The sequence below is a fragment of the Syzygium oleosum genome, unplaced genomic scaffold (assembly GCF_021117445.2).
Source record: "Syzygium oleosum isolate NSW1041296 unplaced genomic scaffold, Sole_v2.1 Sole_v2.07, whole genome shotgun sequence".
Lineage (NCBI taxonomy): Eukaryota > Viridiplantae > Streptophyta > Magnoliopsida > Myrtales > Myrtaceae > Syzygium > Syzygium oleosum.
Window position 1 is genome coordinate 4,226,558 of NW_026607491.1, and position 19,504 is coordinate 4,246,061.

The 19,504-nt window shown below is 38.7% G+C and overlaps 2 protein-coding genes across 3 annotated transcripts in view; both read left to right on the forward strand.

Annotated features, from left to right (window-relative positions):
• Positions 1-8,132: 8,132 nt before the first annotated feature.
• Positions 8,133-9,079, forward strand: LOC115673643 (UDP-glucosyltransferase 29-like). The gene has a single exon (XM_030595865.2). It carries the CDS (start codon positions 8,177-8,179, stop codon positions 8,909-8,911), a length of 735 nt encoding a protein of 244 aa, XP_030451725.2. The 5' UTR covers positions 8,133-8,176; the 3' UTR covers positions 8,912-9,079.
• Positions 9,080-16,033: 6,954 nt separating this feature from the next.
• The window catches only part of LOC115673773 (UDP-glucosyltransferase 29-like), a 28,605-nt gene continuing 25,134 nt past the window's right edge, over positions 16,034-19,504 (forward strand). Inside the window, exon 1 of one of the 2 annotated variants that reach the window (XR_008816940.1) lies at positions 16,034-17,533. Coding sequence is in view for 1 of the 2 variants with exons in the window: in XM_030596021.2 (XP_030451881.1) it covers positions 16,100-17,446 (1,347 nt within the window). In the remaining variant the exon portion in view is untranslated. Of the gene's footprint in view, positions 17,603-19,504 lie in introns of those variants that run through there. The other variant, XM_030596021.2, reaches the window with a different exon arrangement.

Sequence of the window (19,504 nt, forward strand, 5' to 3'; positions counted from 1 at the left end):
GAAGAATCAATTGTTGATATGTATGACAGGTTTACTGACATAGTAAACGGTCTTGCATATCAAGGACAACCGATCCCCGGATGCAATGAAAGTCGGCAAACTGCGAGAGGGCGACAAAGAAGTGGGATAATATCAAAACATCTCTTTGAGAGACACAAAGGATCAAGCCTCTATCAGTAAATGAGTTGATTGGAACTCTTCAATCATATGAGATTGAGCATCGGAATGAGGAGAATGAATCCAGAGGTAATAAGTCAATTGCATTAAAAACTAACATTGATTTTGATGCAGATTCTGAAGATGAAGATGTTGACGATGAAGAACTAGCTCTCTTCATAAAGAAGTATAAGAAAATGAAGATCAAAGGAAGAAACCTCAAAGGTAAGAAGCCTTTTGAGAAGAAGAAGTCTTTCGATGAAATAGAGAGATCAAAAGATGTTATATGCTTTAACTGTAAGAAACGTGGACATATCAAGCCAAATTGTCCACTTCTGCAAAAGAAGACCAAATTTGAGAAAGCAAAGAAGGCCTTAAAAGCAGAAACCTGGAGTGATACAGAGTGCGAAGACAGTGATGAAGATATCTCTAATTTCTGTCTAATGGCTAAGTCAGATTCAGACTCAGATTCAGATTCAGATTCCGATCCTAAAGTGGAAATTGAGGTAAAGCATTCTGATATGCCTATTGAAGTATCAAATTATATTGATGAATTATGTTTTGAATTTAAGACTACTATTAAAAGAATCTCTTCTTTGAAAAAGGAAAATTCATCACTGAGGCAACATGATGTTTCTCAAAAAGAAAAAATCGATTTCCTTCAAAAAGAATTTCATCAAATCAAGGAAAGTCGAGATTTTCTTTCCAAAGAAAATGCTGTTTTGAAAAATGAAGTTTCAGAAATTACTTTCAAGTTTTCAAAAGGTTCAGAAACCTTGAAGCATATCCTTTCTATCCAAATCCCTTACTATAACAAATCTGGTCTCGGATTTGTGAAGGAAAGTGATAGCTTGATTGATTTTCCAAAGGTCAAGGAGAGATTAAGACAAAGACCTCCTCGACAAGCTTATAAAAATCATTTCAAAAGAAATTTTGTTAAACCTATTGGCCGAAGTGCTCTTAAGTGCTCAAAATGTAGAGATCCACAACATTTTGAGAATGAATGTCCTAAGGTCTGGAGACCTGTTCGAAGAGACTTTGTTAAGACAACCTATACTAATCCTCAAGAACTCAAACAAATTTGGGTACCAAAGAAAATTTGAGATGTTGTAATTTTTGCAGGTTACCACGAAGAGAAAAAGAAAGTGGTACCTAGACAGTGAATGTTCTAGACATATGACAGGAGATCCGAGCATATTTGTTGAACTACAAAACCTGAATAGTGGAAAAGTTTCCTTTGGAGGAAATAACAAAGGAAAAATAGTTGGCAAAGGAACGGTTGAAATTGGAGGACTCACAATCAATGATGTTTCATTGGTAAAAGGACTCAACTACAACCTGATCAGTATAAGTCAACTATGTGATACAGGTTTCAGAATCAACTTTCAAGAAGATACATGCTCAGGAACAAGCAAAGATTCTTCTCAAACATTCACAGGAAGAAGACATGGCAATATTTATCTTCTAGATATTAATCCATACTCCACTCATTGTTTGATCTCAATCAAAGAGGATGAAGAACTATGGCACAGAAGATTAGGGCATATCAGTATGAAACAAATCTCAAAGATCTCAAACAAGAAACTGGTTCGAGGTCTACCAGATTTGAAATACAAGAAAACAGAGTTATGCAATGCCTGCACTCTAGGAAAACAAGTAAGAAGTTCTTTTAAGTCTATACATCATGTTTCCACTAATCGTGCTTTGCAGCTTCTTCATATGGATCTATTTGGACCAACCAGAATACAAAGTATTGGTGGTAAGAAATATTGTTTAGTTATTGTTGATGACTTCACAAGATTTACTTGGGTGTTCTTCCTTGCTCATAAAAATGAAGCATTTTCATATTTTTCAAAATTTGCAAAAAGAATTCAGAATGAAAAGGGCTATACCATTTCCTGCATTAAAACTGATCATGGGGGAGAATTTGAAAATCAAAGTTTTTCAGAATTCTGTGAGGAAAATGGTTTTCAACACAATTTTTCTACTCTTTATACACCAGAACAAAATGGTGTTGTGGAAAGGAAAAATCGTTCTTTGCAAGAAATGGCAAGAACTTTGTTGATTGAAAGCAAGATTCCTTTTCATTTCTGGGCAGATGCAGTTTTTACAGCATGTTATATCATTAACAGAGTTTTTCTCAGACCCATTCTTGAGAAAACCCCTATGAGCTTTACAAAGGTAGAAAGCCCAGTATCTCATACTTTCGTGTGTTTGGTTGTAAATGTTTTATTCTTAAAAATCCAAATGATCGTCCTGATAAGTTTGATGAGAAAGCAGATGAAGGATTTTTCCTTGGATATTCTACTACAAGTAAAGCATACAGAGTCTTCAACAAGAATTCTCAGACTGTGGAAGAAACAATGAATGTAAGGTTTGAAGAAAATATTCAGACTCACAAAGATGAATCTGAACCATCTCCCAACATTCAAGAGTTATCAGAAGTTCAACAAGAATCTCCAAAGATCGTAGAATATGTAGAAGAAGGAAAAGCAGATACAATACAGACTCAACCAGAACCTTCAGAGTCTGCAGATTTTCAGAAGGAACGATTTGACAAAAACTGGAAACATAAATCCAGTCATCCGAAGAACCTAATCATTGGAGAAATAGAAGATGGCATCAAGACAAGATCTAAACACAAAGAGAACATCAGCAACTTGGCGTTGATATCAGAAATAGAACCAAAAGAAGTTGGTGAAGCATTATCAGATGAAAGCTGGATCGAAGCTATGCAGGAGGAACTTCAGCAGTTCAGAATCAATAAAGTATGGGAGCTTGTGCCAAGACCCAAAAATCATCCAGTAATTGGAACTAAATGGGTATTCAGAAACAAACTGGATGACAAAGGGAAAGTCACAAGAAACAAAGCAAGACTGGTAGCAAAAGGCTATTCTCAAGAAGAAGGCATAGATTATGATGAAACATATGCACCAGTTGCAAGGTTAGAAGCCATTAGGCTACTATTAGCTTATGCTTGTTTCTATAACTTTAAATTGTTTCAGATGGACGTGAAAAGTGCCTTCTTGAATGAATATATCAAAGAAGAAGTTTATGTTGAACAACCACCTGGCTTTGAAGAACCAAGAAAGATTGATCATGTTTATAAACTCAAAAAGGCCCTCTATGGTCTGAAACAAGCACCCCGTGCTTGGTATGAGAGGTTAAGTAACTTCCTTCTGCAAAATGATTTCACCAAAGGTAAGGTTGATACAACTTTATTTATTAAAAGAAAAGGTAAGGATTTTTTACTTGTTCAAATTTATGTTGATGATATTATTTTTGGATCATCTAACGAACTGCTTTGCAAAGAATTTTCTAAGAATATGCAGAATGAGTTTGAGATGAGTATGATGGGCGAATTGACATTCTTTCTCGGCTCACAAGTGAAACAAACCAAAGGTGGTACATTCATTTGCCAAGAGAAGTATGCAAAGGAGATTGTCAAGAAGTTTGGATTGCAAAATTGCAAGAAAACAGACATTCCCATGTCTTAATCATCCAAACTGGATAAAGATGAAAATGGTAAAAAGGTTGATCAGAAGGTATATAGAAGCATGATAGGATCATTATTATATCTTACTGCATCTAGACCTGATATATTGTTCAGTGTATGTATGTGTGCAAGATTTCAATCAGACCCAAAGGAATCACATTTTTCTGCAGTAAAGAAGATAATCAAATACATTGGAACTTATCTAATGTTAGGTCTTTGGTATTCCAAAGATTCAGATTTTACTCTTACTGGTTATTCAGATGCTGATCTAGCTGGATGTAAAGTGGACAGGAAAAGTACTACAGGTACATGTTAACTACTTGGGAATATGTTGATATCTTGGTACTCAAAGAAGCAAAATACAGTTGCACTTTCTACAGCAGAAGCAGAATATGTAGCTTTGGGAAGTTGCTGTGCACAGATTTTGTGGATGAAACAACAGTTGCAAGACTATGCTATTGAAGATTCAAGTGTTGCAATCAAATGTGACACACAAGTGCTATCAATTTAACCAAGAACCCTTTTCTTCATTCACGTGCTAAGCATATTGAAATCAAGCATCATTTTATTCGAGATCATGTTCAAAATGGTGATGTGAATATTCAATTCATTGATTCTAAGAATCAATTAGCTGATATATTCACAAAACCTCTTGAAAAATCTTTATTTGAGTTCACAAGAAACAAACTGTGCATCACTTATCCATTTTCTTGAAGTGTTTGATAAACAGGAATTTTTCAGACTCAAATATTCTCAGTCTGAACATTTTTCAGACTCACAAAGAAAGGTACGTCCTTTATTCAAATTTTGGCGGGTATATTTTTGGCATTTTTGGCAGGATATTTTCATAATCGTTACTTTAGGAAGCAAATCAGGTACGTATTCTAATTTATCTGATTAATTGTGCTTAATATATTATCATGAGTGTTTGTGCTTCATCAAGTATATTTCCTTCCTACATTTTTGGAATCTCTTTTTATATTTTCTAAAAATAAATTTTCCTTCCAAAACCTATCCTCCTCCTTTATAAACTCGTCATTTTCTTTTCAAAACCCTATCGTACGAACTTTCTCTCTCCAAAACCTTTCGATACTCAGAATCGCCTTCTTCTCTTTGTTCTCCAAAAATCTAATCTTTTCACTCCAAAAGTGATCAAAATGCCGTTCAAGATGGTGGCTCGTCGAAGATCTTCACGTATTCTCGACCAAGACTCCAAGTCTACAGCACCAGCGGAATATATGGAGGTTTCAGACTCAGAATCCGACCATCATGAAGACCCTTCTGAAGCGACACCACCTTAGCGATCATTGCCACCGAAATCGTCTGGTAAAACTAATTTTCACTTTCGAAGCATCAAACTTGTGTGGAAAGTTTATCAAAGGTTGAAAAGGAATAATGCTTCTGCGTCGATCCTTCATGAATGTCTGAAAGACAACGGTTTTCAATCTGAAGCACATCTTGTGGAAAATTATTCTCTTTTTTGCTCTAAATCTGACCAAGTTCTAGCCAGCTCTACCCCAAAAGAGCATTCTTCCAGAAATGGCAAGGAGAAAGTCGGAGAATCATTGACTCCTTCTGAAAAGAAATCTGTTCCTATAAGCCCTAAGTCCACAAGTGCCTCAAAATTTGTTGTTCCTGATGATGATGCTCGATATTTTGATATTTTTGAAATGAAGGTGGGAATAGCATCTGGTGTGCCAGGTACAGGAGGATTATTCAGAAGTACTGAGCATCATGTCTATTATAAGTTGTTACTTGCTCGAGGGGTCATGAACAATAGGTTTGTGGATTTCGACTACCTAGAAAAGGCTGGCATTTCAGTAAAGCACCTGTTTGAGAAGTTAGGGATTTATGAATTTTGCCTTCAATCTGCCAATGTTTATGCTGAATTGACTGCCTACTTTTATTCCAATCTTTCCATTCTGTCACCCAACTGGATTCAATTCACTATTGGTGACAAGAAGATTGACTTAAAAGCGCATGAGTTGGCAAGGATAATTGGAGCCACACACTCCAATTTTACTCCATTGGCAGTGAATCTTGAAGAAGCTTCACAGGTGGCTTCTGAAAATCCAAACTTTGCTCACGGATCAAAGCGACATCTTTCCTACTCAGACTTGTCCAGACGATCTGTGATCTTGCATAAGATCATAATCAACTGTTTGAAGCCTAAAGCTGCCTCAAAAACTGACTTATCAAAATCAGAAATCAAGCTCATTTGGGCTATCTTAAAAGGTTAATCCTTCTCTCTCCCTCACATCATCATATTCCATATGTACAAAGCATTACAAAAGGACAAGGGTCAACTTCCATATGGTGCACTTATCACTAGAATCTTCATGTTCTTAAGGATATCTATTCCTGATGAGTTGCGCGAAAACATTATACCTTGCATGTTTGTTGGAGAAAAATGCTCTCCAAAATGAAGCAGTTTGATGATGTAAAAGACAGAGTAAGAGGAAAAGAGGCTCAACAGTCGGCGGCAAAATCTGTTGGAAAGAAAATTGAGAAAGAAAAAGAGCAAAGGAAAAGAACCAGTTCAGCCAGCAAGCAGCCTGACTCTCCTGCTCCAATCAAAGTGTACAGAAAATAAAGAAAAATTCTTCTGCATGATGAAAATGATGAAGCAGAAGCAGATCACTTTAAAACAGGAGGCCCAGAACATGTTCCCGAACAAGTTCCCAAAGTCTTAGAACCAATTCATGAAGAACATGTTTCTGAAGATCAAGCACCTGTTCAGGGGGAGAATCAACCAGAATCAGCCATAGGGTACAATCAGTCCGAGGAAGCTAATGTCCAAGGTCAGCCATCTGAAAATCAGAACATCCTTTCTATTCTGCTCGAGATTAAAGAAAAGCAAGCTGCTCTAGAACAAGATATGAAGAATCTGCAGAGAATTGTTGAGGAAAACAACAGGACTCAGCGACTTCAGGCAGCAGTAGATAAAGCAGAACTTGAGGAAACCATTGCCATGTGCTCATTCAACATGGATAAGGCTATTGGTCAATGCAGTTTGAAGATTGAGGAAGCTGTCTCTATTTTGGACAATTTTCAACTCGAGGAAGCTGTCTCTATTTTGGACAATTTTCAACTCATTCGTACCCCTTCTAAAAAATAGCCTGCTTTTTCACATTTCTCTTCAAAACATCTATTTTTTTCTTTTGGTCTGTAATATTTCTAACAATCCTTGTTAGACTGATTTTATTGCTTAGTATCAATGATTTATTCTCTCTCTCATTATTATTTTTGCTGATGACAAAAAGGGGGAGAAATTATATGCAGATTTGCAGGTTATATACAAAGGAAGAAAAAGACACAGCTATCAACAGAGTTTGCTCTTTCAATCTGTGCTTCATGAGCTTAATATGTTTATTTACTTTCAAATGAATTTCAAATTAATTCAATCTACAGGAAAGTTTTGTCACCATAAAAAAGGAGGAGATTGTTGAGGAAAACTCCTATTGATTTTGAAGTTGACAAAACCTTCCATGATATTGTAAATCTGATACTTATTCTGAACTAATTTATTCCAGGTATGTATATTCTGGAAGCTCAGAAGGAAGTTATTCAGACTTTACAAGCTGGCAAATACCTTATTGAAGACCCACATAATCTTAGTTCGAAGATTCGGACGAAGAAATTATTCGAAGCGAGACGAGGTTCTTGAGATGCGACGTTGGAATTTCTTGAGCTAATTCGAACGAAACAAAACAAACTAGTGATCCGGTATGGATTTCACGGAAGGAAAGTTTTGATTGTTTCAATCTAAGGCTATAATTGATTGACAATCAAACACTACGACAAGTATGCATTACAACGGATAAAGCTCTACTTATGGAAACCAAGATTCTGATTGTATGGGCGACCAGAATCAGCGGGATTCAGAATCTGTCATCCAACGGCTACTCAATCCTTTCTATACAAATCTATCCAAGGTGAAGATTGGTAGATGATCCTCTGAAAGCTGTCCAACGGCTAGTTTGGAAGTAGATGAGTATTTAAGGAGATCAACGAGCAGCAGAAGGATATACAGAATCAAGAATTATCAAGTCCAAAGTCTGAGCATACTCCGATCATTTGTCTTGTCTTTCTGAGCTAAACATCAAGATCTTGAGGGACACTTTGTAAGAGTGATTGTGTGAGATAAAGAGTCCTATTATACACAAGAGTGATAACACTCAGAAGTTGTAATTCCTCTTGATTACATAGTGAAATCCAGCCGGTACGCTGTAAGCGTGGGAGAGTGGACGTAGGCTTGCTATAAGCCGAACCACTATAAACTTGTGTGCAGATTCTCTATCCCTTATCTCTTACTTTACATTCTGCACATCAAGAGCACCATCTATACAATCTGTCTTGAATCTGAATTTTATTCAGACTCTTCTGTGATTTGTTTTGTTTCCGCGTAAATTTATAAAAATTGTTTAAGATCACTTATTCACCTCCCTCTAGGTGATCCTTGCTAGCTACATCACCCTTAACTTTATCTTGTTGAAGACCTTTAGAGAGCTGGAGGGGAAGTACATGGGTTATCTCTCAAGTCTCTTGGGGAAAATTGTGGAGCCTGTTGGTCCCCTTGCGGAAGACCCTATCAACGTAGAAGATGGAGATAGCATCATTGAGTGGCTTGACAAGAGAGAAAAATCTTCTACTATTTTTGTGTCATTTGGTACTGAATATTTTCTCACTGAGAAAGAAAGAGAAGAGATTGCTTATGGATTGGAGCTTAGTAATGTCTACTTCATTTGGGTCATTAGGTTTCCAGTAGGAGAGAGCACTGAGCTTGAAGAGGCATTGCCTGAGGAGTTTTTTGAAAGAGTGAGAGATAGGGGATTGGTCATAGATGGATGGGCACCACAAGGAAAGATTCTGGGGCATCCAAGCATTGGTGGGTTTGTAAGTCATTGTGGATGGAGCTCCATCATGGAGAGCATGAAATCCGGGGTCCCGATCATTGCAATGGCGATGCAACTTGATCAGCCGTTAAATGCCCGGATGGTCAAAGAGGTCGGGGTCGGATTGGAGGTGAAGAGAAATAAGAGTGGAGAGCTTGAGAGATTGGAGATAGTGAAGGTGATCAAAGATGTGGTGGTGGAGAAAGATGGAGACAGTGTGAGGAAGAAGGCAAAAGAAATGAGTGACGGTATTAGGAAGAAAGGAGAGGGAGAATTAGATGAAGTGGCTGATGCGTTGGTCCAACTTTGTGTGGGACATAAAGAACAATATGTGTCAAAACGAAGCCATGTTATAGGTATTTGAATGGGTATGGGGTGCGTCTATAGTCCCCTGACTGTAACCTTGCCATTGTTATGCTGTGCAGGTTTTTCAATATATGTTGTGACTTTTTGATTATTTGTATTGTAGTAGTGGCATTCTAATTAGATTCTATAATAGCAATGAGACAGCGGAAGAACCCATGTTTAGATATATGCATTTGCTAACGAATTTACCATTGTTATCCCGGTTTTGTGTCTGTTTACCGACGTCAAACAATCAACTTTTCTAATCGATAGAAGTGGGAGTATAACAAACTACATACGAATGGTCATAAATTGCAAGCCTTTAAAAAGTTGCACCATTGTTGCGTAAGTAAGCGATCGAACGATAAAATAGACAGAATAAAAAAATAAATTGGACACCAGATTTACGTGGTTCGGTCGTAGTGACCTACGTCCACGGGAAGAGAAGCACGAAATTCCACTATAGATCAAGCGATATAATGGAATTACAATCATGCTTAAGTCACTCAAATACTCTAAGTATTTTCAAGCCCTCAATTACACCAAATAATTTACGTAGTGTTTAGCCCCATAATTCCTCACGAAATAATATCTCAATCTTACGAAAGAATTACTCACAAATCTTACAACAAGATTTAATTGGCTTCAACACTAAAAGCTCTCAGAGTATAATTCACAAGCAGAAGCTCCTCTTTGATACTTTTCATAAAAAGTCACACTTCTTATATATAGACAAGAGCATGATCCAAAATAGGAAACTTCTTTTTAGGAAACCTTCTCCAACTAGGAAACCTTTTCCAATTAGGAAACCTATTCAAAATACGAAAGCTACTTGAATTAGGAAATTTTCCTTTTTTGGGCTCAAAATCGAGACATAATTTTAACAATCTCTACCTTGACTCGACGATTGAGTCAAGTTACAATCGCTTTGCAAAAATTTGAACTTCACTGCTACTCCCCCACAGCCCCCAATGGGCTCAACCGCCACAAACATCTTCCAAGTCCAAGCCTCGCTTGAACTTTACCATAACTGTGGATCTCATCAAAATACCAACTCCATCTGCACCTTTAATTACTCCGCAAGGATTTTCCGACATAACCTCATTTACCACAGATAAAGCAAAACCACCATTGCATCTATATGTGTCAAAAGATTGAACACGCACCTTGTTAAACTAAGCAGTTACAGCAACCATTGGTTCTGTAGGCTCCATCTCGCTACAAGCATCATCTATGTCGATAACTTCGCTAGTACCCACTCCTTCAGGAGTTTCTGGTTCCAACTCCACCTCAAGCTGAACACTGTCTAGATCCGTATAAACATTACTATAATACTCCTTGCCAAAAGTACTGGAGATTCGTCAAACGTAACTTCTCTGCTAACAATGGGTGAAGTTAATTCCGGGCACCATAATCGATAACCTCGCTCACCTTGTACATAACCTAGGAACATGCACTTTCTTACCATTTCATTGAGTTGACCATCACTAACTCGAACATAACACGGACAACCAAATATTCTAAGAACAGAATAATGAACAACGTTACTTGACCACACTTCTTCGGGAGTCTAACATTCAATTGCAGTCGATGGGGATCTATTCTTCAGGTAGTTCGCCGTACTAAGTGCATCCACCAGAAATTTCTAAGTCATACCAGCACTAGAGATCATTTTATGGGCCGTCTCTAGTAATGTTTTACTCATTAACTTTGCAACCTTTTGTGGTTCACTGGTACTAGTGCAGTGTCTCACTATGCTTTCTTTCATGTAGAATTCATTTAATAGCTTCAAACAAAACTTCATACTGTTGTCAGTCCACACATGCTTGATCATCTTACTAGTCTCTCTCTTTTTTTTTTTTTTTTTATCAAAGCTCTCAACTACTTGATCCTGACAGCAGCATTAAACTAGTGACTCAGCATAAACACCCAGGTCCTCAGCGAGTAGTCATCCACAACTATTAGCATAAATCTGACACTCTTCCTCGAATGTAACCGCGAAAACTTGTGACGAATTAACTCTACACATTCCGTGGTTTCTTTGACAGTCGCACTGAACTGTACTTTTTGTCACTAATCTAAGTTACAACACCTGCATACATTTAGTTCGTCAACAACATAACCGCATAGCAAATTTCTTTCACTTAAAACCTTCAGGCTTTTCTCGCAAATGTACCCCAAACATATATGCTACAATTTAGACTCTCGAACAGATGCATTCAACGTCTTCGCGGCGAATTTTGACACTGTCTCACCTTGAAGTTCATACATGCCACTATGCTTGATTCCTTTCATTATCACTATGGCAACTTGAAGAATCTTCAAAACTCCACATTCTGAAGTATACTGAGACCCAGCTGAATCCAAGGTACTCATGGAAATCAAATTTTTCTTCAACTCTGGAACGTGCCTCACTTCAATCAATGTCCACACAATACCATCATGCATTATGATTCTAATATCACCAATACCTATAACATCGCACTCAAAGTTGTTCCCCAACTGCACTTTACTACTATCTGTGCACTGCTAAGTAGTAAAACGGTTCCTGTTTGATGTAGCGTGAAACGAACAACCAGAATCCATAATCAATCCACTAAAAGATGAATAATCAGTGCTAGACAAAACAAAATCAGCACTATCCGAATTACTATCTGCTATAACTGCAATATCATCCATAGACTCGACTCTAATTTCCTTACTCTTCTCGTTCCTTAGTTTAAGGCAATCTCTTCTAAGTTGCACCCTCTTATCATAACTCTAACAGACAATACCACTAGTTCTACACTAACTATGTCTATTCAAGTTTAAACTACTTCTGCTAACAAGTGTACTATTTCTTCCTTTATTTTCACCTACTAAAGTAGAAGATACAGGTTCACTAGATTCTCTTTTACGGATGTCCTCACTCAGAATCAAATTACGAACCCTATCAAACGTCAAACTCGTTGACCTAAATGATTTACTACCAGTAGTAACGGTAGTATTCCAGCTATCAGGCAATGATGATAATAGAATCAAAGCACATACCTCATTTTCAAAGTCAATCTCAACTGAACTCAATTGATTAACGATTACATTGAATTTATTAATATGATCAGCAACTGACGCACCTTTGCTTATCTTCAAGTTAAACAGACATCGCATCAAATAGACCTTATTAATTGCAGAGAGCTTTTCGTACATGTTCGACGGGGCTTCCATCAAACTTGAAGTGATCGTCTCTTTCATAATGTTAAACGCGACGTTACCAGCCAACATCAGCTGAATAACACTTAAAGCTCGTCTATCCAGCAATTCCCAGTCAGCTTGCTTCATCGTCTCTAGCTTCTACCAGATAGGGGCAAATGCAGTTTCATTTGATAGAGATAATCCTCAATTTGCATCTTCCAAAAATCAAAGTCCTTCCCATCAAATCTGTTGATTTTCACTTTTCCTTCTTCTGTCACCACCGATTCGCTTCAATTCAGCCAAGACTATAAAATAGACAAAACAAGAAAATAAATCAGATACCTGATTTATGTAGTTCGATTTTAGTGACCTACGTCCATGGGGAGAGCAGCACGAAATTCCACTATAGATCAAGAGACACAATGGAGATTACAACCACGCTCAAATCACTCAAACACTCTCAGTGTTTCCTAGTCCCCAATTATATCCAATAACTCACGCAATATTTAGCCCCACAATTTCTCACGAAATAATCTCTCAATCTCTCGAAAGAATTACTCACAAATCTTAGAACAAGATTTAATTAGCTTCAACACTGAAAGCTCTTAGAGTGTAATTCATAAGCAGAAGCTCTTCTTTGATACTCTTCATAAGAAGTCACACTTCTTATATATAGACAAGAGCACGATCCAAAATAGGAAACCACTTTTTAGGAAACCTTCTCCAATTAGGAAACCATTCAATTAGGAAACTTATTCAAAATAGGAAATTTACTTGAATTAGGAAACTTTTCTTTTTAGGTTCAAAATCTAGACATAATTTTAACAATCATAATGCAAATCATTAGAATTGAGTTGGAGAATCGGCTATCCTATAAGTTTTCATATATGTTGAAAGGAATATAAGAATTTGAAATGTAGAGAGTTCGATTTTAATATCATGATTTATCTGTACTGAAAGCTTTAATTGTTATGCAACTCTTGGGGTTGAATATAGAGTCTGAGTATGGACTACGTTACTATTATCCTATTCGGTTTTCTAGGTAGTCTTCCAAAGAGATGTCAGACAAAGCCGAATATAGCCTAGGTAAATCAAAGAGATGCAAAAACTTCAGCGGACCGTGTAAAAGATTAAAAATGACCCCAAGGACCCACTCCATCTTGGCCTTTAGTTTGTGTAATTAAGTTCAGATTCTCACGAATTCAATTTGTATGTGTAATTATTTCATTTGTACGATTCAAAGTAAAAAGTAAGTCTTTGAAAATATTGTTGAGTGACCAATTTTAAAGACATGTAATACTACCAAATTCTTGTTTATATTTGTTAGGGTAAAATGTTTATTTCACTCGCCGTTCTATATATTTTTTTTTTGGTCAAATAAGTACCATTTCATTCATTCATTCAAAGCCATACTAAACAAGTGTTGATGACAAGAGTCAAGGTATAATAAATCCCAAAGTTGTTGGGATGGCTTAGATAGCCAATTACATGAGAGTATCCTTTTCCGTTTGGCCTTTGCGGTCTAATCTGCAACTTGGTTGGCTTCTCGTGAGATGTGGGCTAAGGAAACGCTTTTCAATTGAGCTAGTAAGTCTTTGCAATCCTAAAAAAAACTCCTCACCGCAGGAACCATGGGCTTTGCCTTGGTTCAGCTGAGAATTTAACAACAGATTCATTATCTGTTAGAACTCCCAAGTGCAGCACATCATTTTGCCTTAGTTCGATGGTACCCACTAGCCACACCAACGCTTCCTTCAACGCTAGAGGTTCGATCTCAAGGGCTGAAGAAGCTGCAAAATTCTTTGCGAATCCAGCCATTATTGCTCCCCAGTAATCTCGACACACTTTCGCTGCCGATCCCTCTACAGAGCTGTCGATCCAAGACCCATCCAAGTTGAATCTCCAGACCCCCTTTGCTGGTGATGACCATCGCTCGGGTAAGATTTTTTTCTCCGTCCACCGATTTGGCGCTTGTATGTTCCACCGGCGGAAGGCGTTGGTTAGTGTTTGGGCATCTTCGACAATTGTTTCTGGGTTGGGTTGTCTGTTCTGGAATACAAGTGCATTTCACGCTTTGCAAATTAGCCATAGAATTCCAACGACCCATTCTCGAGAAGGAGGACTTGCTCTTGAGATAATCAATTCATCTACCCATTTGTCTATCCTTGTGATGTTCATTGGAGATGCTTCCACATTTAGCCTTCGATCTGACCAAATTGCCTTGGTCCAGTCGTATAGGACGAAAATATGTTCAGTAGTTTCTGGGGTATTCCGACAAATCGGACAGAGCAGGTCAGGTACTACTTTCCTTTTGCACAAGTTCTCCTTCGTGGGTAGGGCATTTTGGCACATGCTCCACAAAAAAATGCGAATTTTAGGGTCGGCGTGTAGCTTCCATATCTTAGTCGATAGGGACCGAGGTGGCTGGTATGATGAGGATGCTTGTTCTATGTCTAACTTTGATAGTGATGAGAGTAGTTTGTTGTATCCCTGCTTCACCGAATACTCCCCCGTAGTGTTTCCTGTCTAGACATGTTGATCCCCTTCTGAGTTCGGCCTGATCCGAATGGCAAATGGAGAAAATATTGATATAAGAGAGGACAAATGGCTAGAGTTCGGTGTTATCGGGGGTCCATCCAACTGAGAAGACCCCCAAAGAGTTGCAGATTTAATCGACCAAAGATCGAATATGTGGAATGAACACCAATTGCAGGAGCTATTTGAAGAGAACATTGTGAAAGAAATACTCCCCATTCTATCCCGCTTCACACTTTCGTCCTTTTGCCATCCCTAGTGGCACATATTAGGGGTGAGCGTGGTCCGGGCGGGCGGTTCTTGACATGGAACCGGGAACTGCCCACTAAGGACCGGTTCCGAGAAATTGGAACCGGGAATCGCCCATTGATTCCATATATCCACTCAGAAACTGGACCGCCGGTCAGGTCCGGTTCCCAGGTGGGTCCATGGAATCAGTCCCACCAAGTTTCACGCAAATGAAGGTGACCGAGAGTGAGAGAGGGAGGTGATAAACGGCTAAAGGCGCGGCCGTGAGTTGACGGGAGTTGAGAGTCAAGTTTTAGATTAGGGATTTTATGGTTTTCATTTTTCTAAAAATGTTTTCTTTTTTTTTTTGGGTTAAAATTTTTCTAAAAAATTATATATATATATTTATATATATTACTGGTCAGATCCGGGTGGGCGGTGAGCGGTTTTATGCCTAGAACTGGGAACCGGACTGGTACTCACCGGTTCTAATAAATTAGAACCGGGAACTGGACAGGTCCTCACGGGAGCCGCCGGTTCCTGGTCTGTTCGATCCTGTTCTGGGCGATCCACGCAGTTTCTGGTTCCTTTGCACACCCCTAATACATACCCAGGAGTGGGAGTTGGATTTCCGACACCAGTGAGCTTCTTTTTCGGGCAGAGGTAGCTTTAGTTACGATGCATATGAGCCAGCTCAACTGTATAGTCGGATCAGATAGGTCCCATGTGAAACTTGTCACATGTACCAAAAGCTCCTAAGGAGCAAGTCGCCATGATTAAGTCTAATCTCACTCTTTAGCGGTGGATTATAATTTATCTACCATTCTTCTCAGACAATCATTGAATTCCCTGCGAAATCCATCTTTTACGATTCTATGAGTGGAAACCCATCAAATCTGTGTGCGGAAATCTTTGAATATTATACAAATACCGTCTTCTCTCACATGACTTGAAGTAGTTTACAAACTTTGAAATGTCATATTTTTTATGGCATCACAGGTGACGATAATCTCTCTCCCGCATATGCCATTACGTAAATGCCAAATCCTACTTGGACTCAGTCTTCTTGTTTGGGCGGAGACGAAAGTGTCTTGATTTGATATCTCATATATATGTGGAGGAAGAAATATTAAAGAAAGAAGAAAGAACCATGACAGATGATCAAATACGCCATTTTTCTATAAATAGCCATTTGAAATCAAAATGATCAAAAGCTTGGAGCCAGCAATAATCAGCTAAGAGAGTCACACACACGAGAAAAATCATATCGACCATGGCTACGACAAGAAGAACCATTAGGGTTCTCATGCTTCCATGGCTCGCTCATGGTCACATAGGTCCATTTCTAGAGCTAGCCAAGAAGCTCTCAAAGAGGAACTTCCACATCTTCCTATGTTCAAGTCCTGTCAACCTTAGCTCCATCGAAATCCCTCATGAATATTGCTCCACCATTGAGCTAGTAGAGCTCCATGTCCCATCTTTGCCTGGTCTCCCTCCTCAATACCACACAACTAGGGGCTTACCGCCTCACCTTATGCCGAAACTCAAGACAGCCTTCGACATGGCTGGCCCTAACCTCTCCGACATCATCGCTGATCGCCAACCCAATTTGCTTATCTTCGATTATCTCCTCTCATGGGCGCCTGAAATTGCGAGGTCGCATGGCATCCCGGCGGTCAACTTCTCGAGCGTGGCAGCAGGGATGAGCACATACGTGTTCCACTCCATCAAGAGGCCGGGCGATGAGTATCCTTTCAAGGCGATTCGTCTTCAAGACCATTGGATGGAAAAATATAGGAACCAAGTAGAAGAAGCATCAGAGAGTGGCATGAGCACCACGGAAAGGGTCGTGCAGTGCATGAACCATTCATCGGGCCTAATTTTCATGAAGACCTTCAGGGAATTGGAGGGCAAATACATTGACTACCTAAGTGATCTTTTGGGGAAGAAAGTCGTGCCCGTTGGCCCACTAGTTCAAGACCCTGTCCAAGAGGATGGGAATCACATAATTGAGTGGCTTGATCAAAAGGAAAGATCGTCGACCATATTCGTGTCCTTCGGCACGGAATACTTCCTCACAGAGAAGGAAAGAGAAGAGATAGTCTATGGGTTGGAGCTTAGCAATGTCAACTTCATTTGGGTGGTTAAATTTCCTGTTGAAGAGCACATCAATCTTGAAGAGGCACTTCCTGAGGGATTTCTTGAAAGGGTGAGAGATAGAGGACGTGTGATAGAGGGATGGGCACCGCAAGCTAGAATTCTTGCACATCCAAGCGTGGGTGGTTTTGTGAGTCACTGTGGATGGAGTTCGGTCATGGAAAGCATGAAGTTTGGAGTCCCAATCATCGCGATGCCGATGCATCTCGACCAGCCGCTCAATGCGAGGCTCGTTGAGGACATCGGCGTCGGATTGGAGGTGATGAGGAATGAGAGTGGAGAGCTTGAGAGAGAGGAGATTGCGAAGGTGATCAAGGCTGTTGTGGTGGAGGAAGGTGGGGAGTGTGTGAGGAATAGGGTCAAGGAAGTGAGTATCGGCATTAGGAGCAAAGGAGATGAAGAGATTGATGAAGTGGAGGATGCGATTGTGAAGCTTTGTGGAGTAGCGACTGGTAGCGTTTGACTGTCCGTTGAGTTCCTGTTGTAGCTTTCATAATTATGTATGCCGAGGTCAAAATTTTTATCGCGCTGCTCTTTCCTAGAGTAGCTTGTGTTTGGATTACAATCCAGACGCACGTCCCCATTGTATGAGAGAAGAATAAAATTCTATTTTCTGAAATTATACAATCTTTTTTCTTGTATGTTGCCTTGAGTTAATATACCGACAACAAAACGTCATGCATAATTTAGAGTTGCTACTTGAGTATTCAAAAATCACAGAATACAGATATATGCCTGCACTTTGCATGAGTTAGGCATCTAGTTATTATCAAGCCTTGGTTACAATTTGTCACATTGTTTAATATTTCAGCTTTGCGGACCAATTTGTATCTCATGGTCCTTTCCGATGACCTTGTTATCTTTTTTCATTTTGAGTACATCAGTATCTTATATTATCATGGAAATATGACCATTCCATATAGCAAAAAAGGTTAAAAAACAGAGTCAAGCTTGTAACACTTAGCCCTTTAGACCTGCTTCCACGCACGTCCATCAACGCAACGTTTCCGCTTCTGTCCCCCATCCCTCGGTCACGTTTCGTGCACATACATCCCCATGAAAAGATAGCCTCTGAATCACCGTCCTCTTCCCATATTAACCTATGCACACTTGCTGAACGTTCCGATCCTTTAACCAACCCTAGAACAAACACCCAAAAAACATAGTGAACTAGAAAAAGCAAGAAATGAGCCCGCATAGAGACACATCGACAAGCAGAGCCCAAAAGGCCAAAAGGCCCAAAAGGCATGGTGAGTAAGCAGAGCCCAAAAGGCCCAAAAATTTAAAGAATAACGATCTTATCTCATTATTGAAGTGAAAGTTAAAGATCAAGACCATCATTACTTCGGCTTTATATAAACGAAATTTTTTTATAACATTAACAAGTCGTTTTCTTCCTTTTATCTTTTTTTTTATTTCTATAATTGAGTGTTCAAATATTTATTATTGAATTGCATGTGCGAGTTGTGTTAAAAAAAATCTAAAATATAGGAATTGATGTGGTGTGGGAGCAGTTAATATGTCATAGTTAGTTAATAACTTATTGGTTTATGATTTTGAGTGAATCTGGTCTAATTGGATATGTTGATATGCTCGGGCTTGGACTCCTTCTTAGTGATCTCCTCGGATGAAGGTATCGAGTTTCTATTATATGCTCTCAATAAGTAGTATTAGAGCCAATGGTAGAGATTGGTGGGCTCCCAATCTGTTCAAGTGTTTGGTGAATATCTCAAGGAATGAATTTGATGACCATCGCGATTTTTGAACGGTGGGTGTTGCGGTGTAACAATGCGGTCCAAGTGGCAGCCTCCATAATTCGGTATAAAGAAAAAGATCAGGGATGAAGGTGGGAGCTCAAGATTTAAGTTGAGATATCTTGATGCTAAAAGATACTTGAATTAAGGGAGAACAAACTTAACAACGAGCTCACACATTAGGAGGAGATTGTTAAGTTGCAAGTGTGAGTAGTGTTAGAAAAAATCCCACATTAATGTGGTGTGGAGCAGTTAATATATCATAATTGATACATAACTCATTGATTTAAACTTTTGAGTAAATGTAGGTTCAACTGGATATATTGACGGGCTCGGACTTTGGCACTCTTTTGGTGATCTCCTGAATATATCAAGCTTTTGCTGCACGCTTACAATATTTATTCTATGAAATGTGGACTATCAAAGAAATAATGTGATCTAGATTTGAATCCAATATGCATGTATGCTTTAGTCCTACGTGTTATTGGAGAAATCAAAGTAATATAGCTGGTTTTCTTCTTTTATTAAATTAGAGAGTTGAGAGCAAGATGCCCTCAGTATTACTCTTTGGTTAAACAGGTTGAACGTGGGTTATTTCCAAACCTACTATAACTCATCATTAGTGGGTCTTTGGTTTATTATACCCATTCCTACTTAAATACTAATCATAGGCAATCCATATATCATTGAAGCCATTAAAAATGAGTTGAAATATGGATCAATAATCCAGTTTGTCACCTTTATTAAACAGGAACAAAGGCCATAAG

Coding starts and splice junctions, on each gene's coding strand:
- LOC115673643 (XM_030595865.2), top strand. CDS start 8,177: ATGGGTTATCTCTCAAGTCTCTTGGGGAAAATTGTGGAGCCTGTTGGT.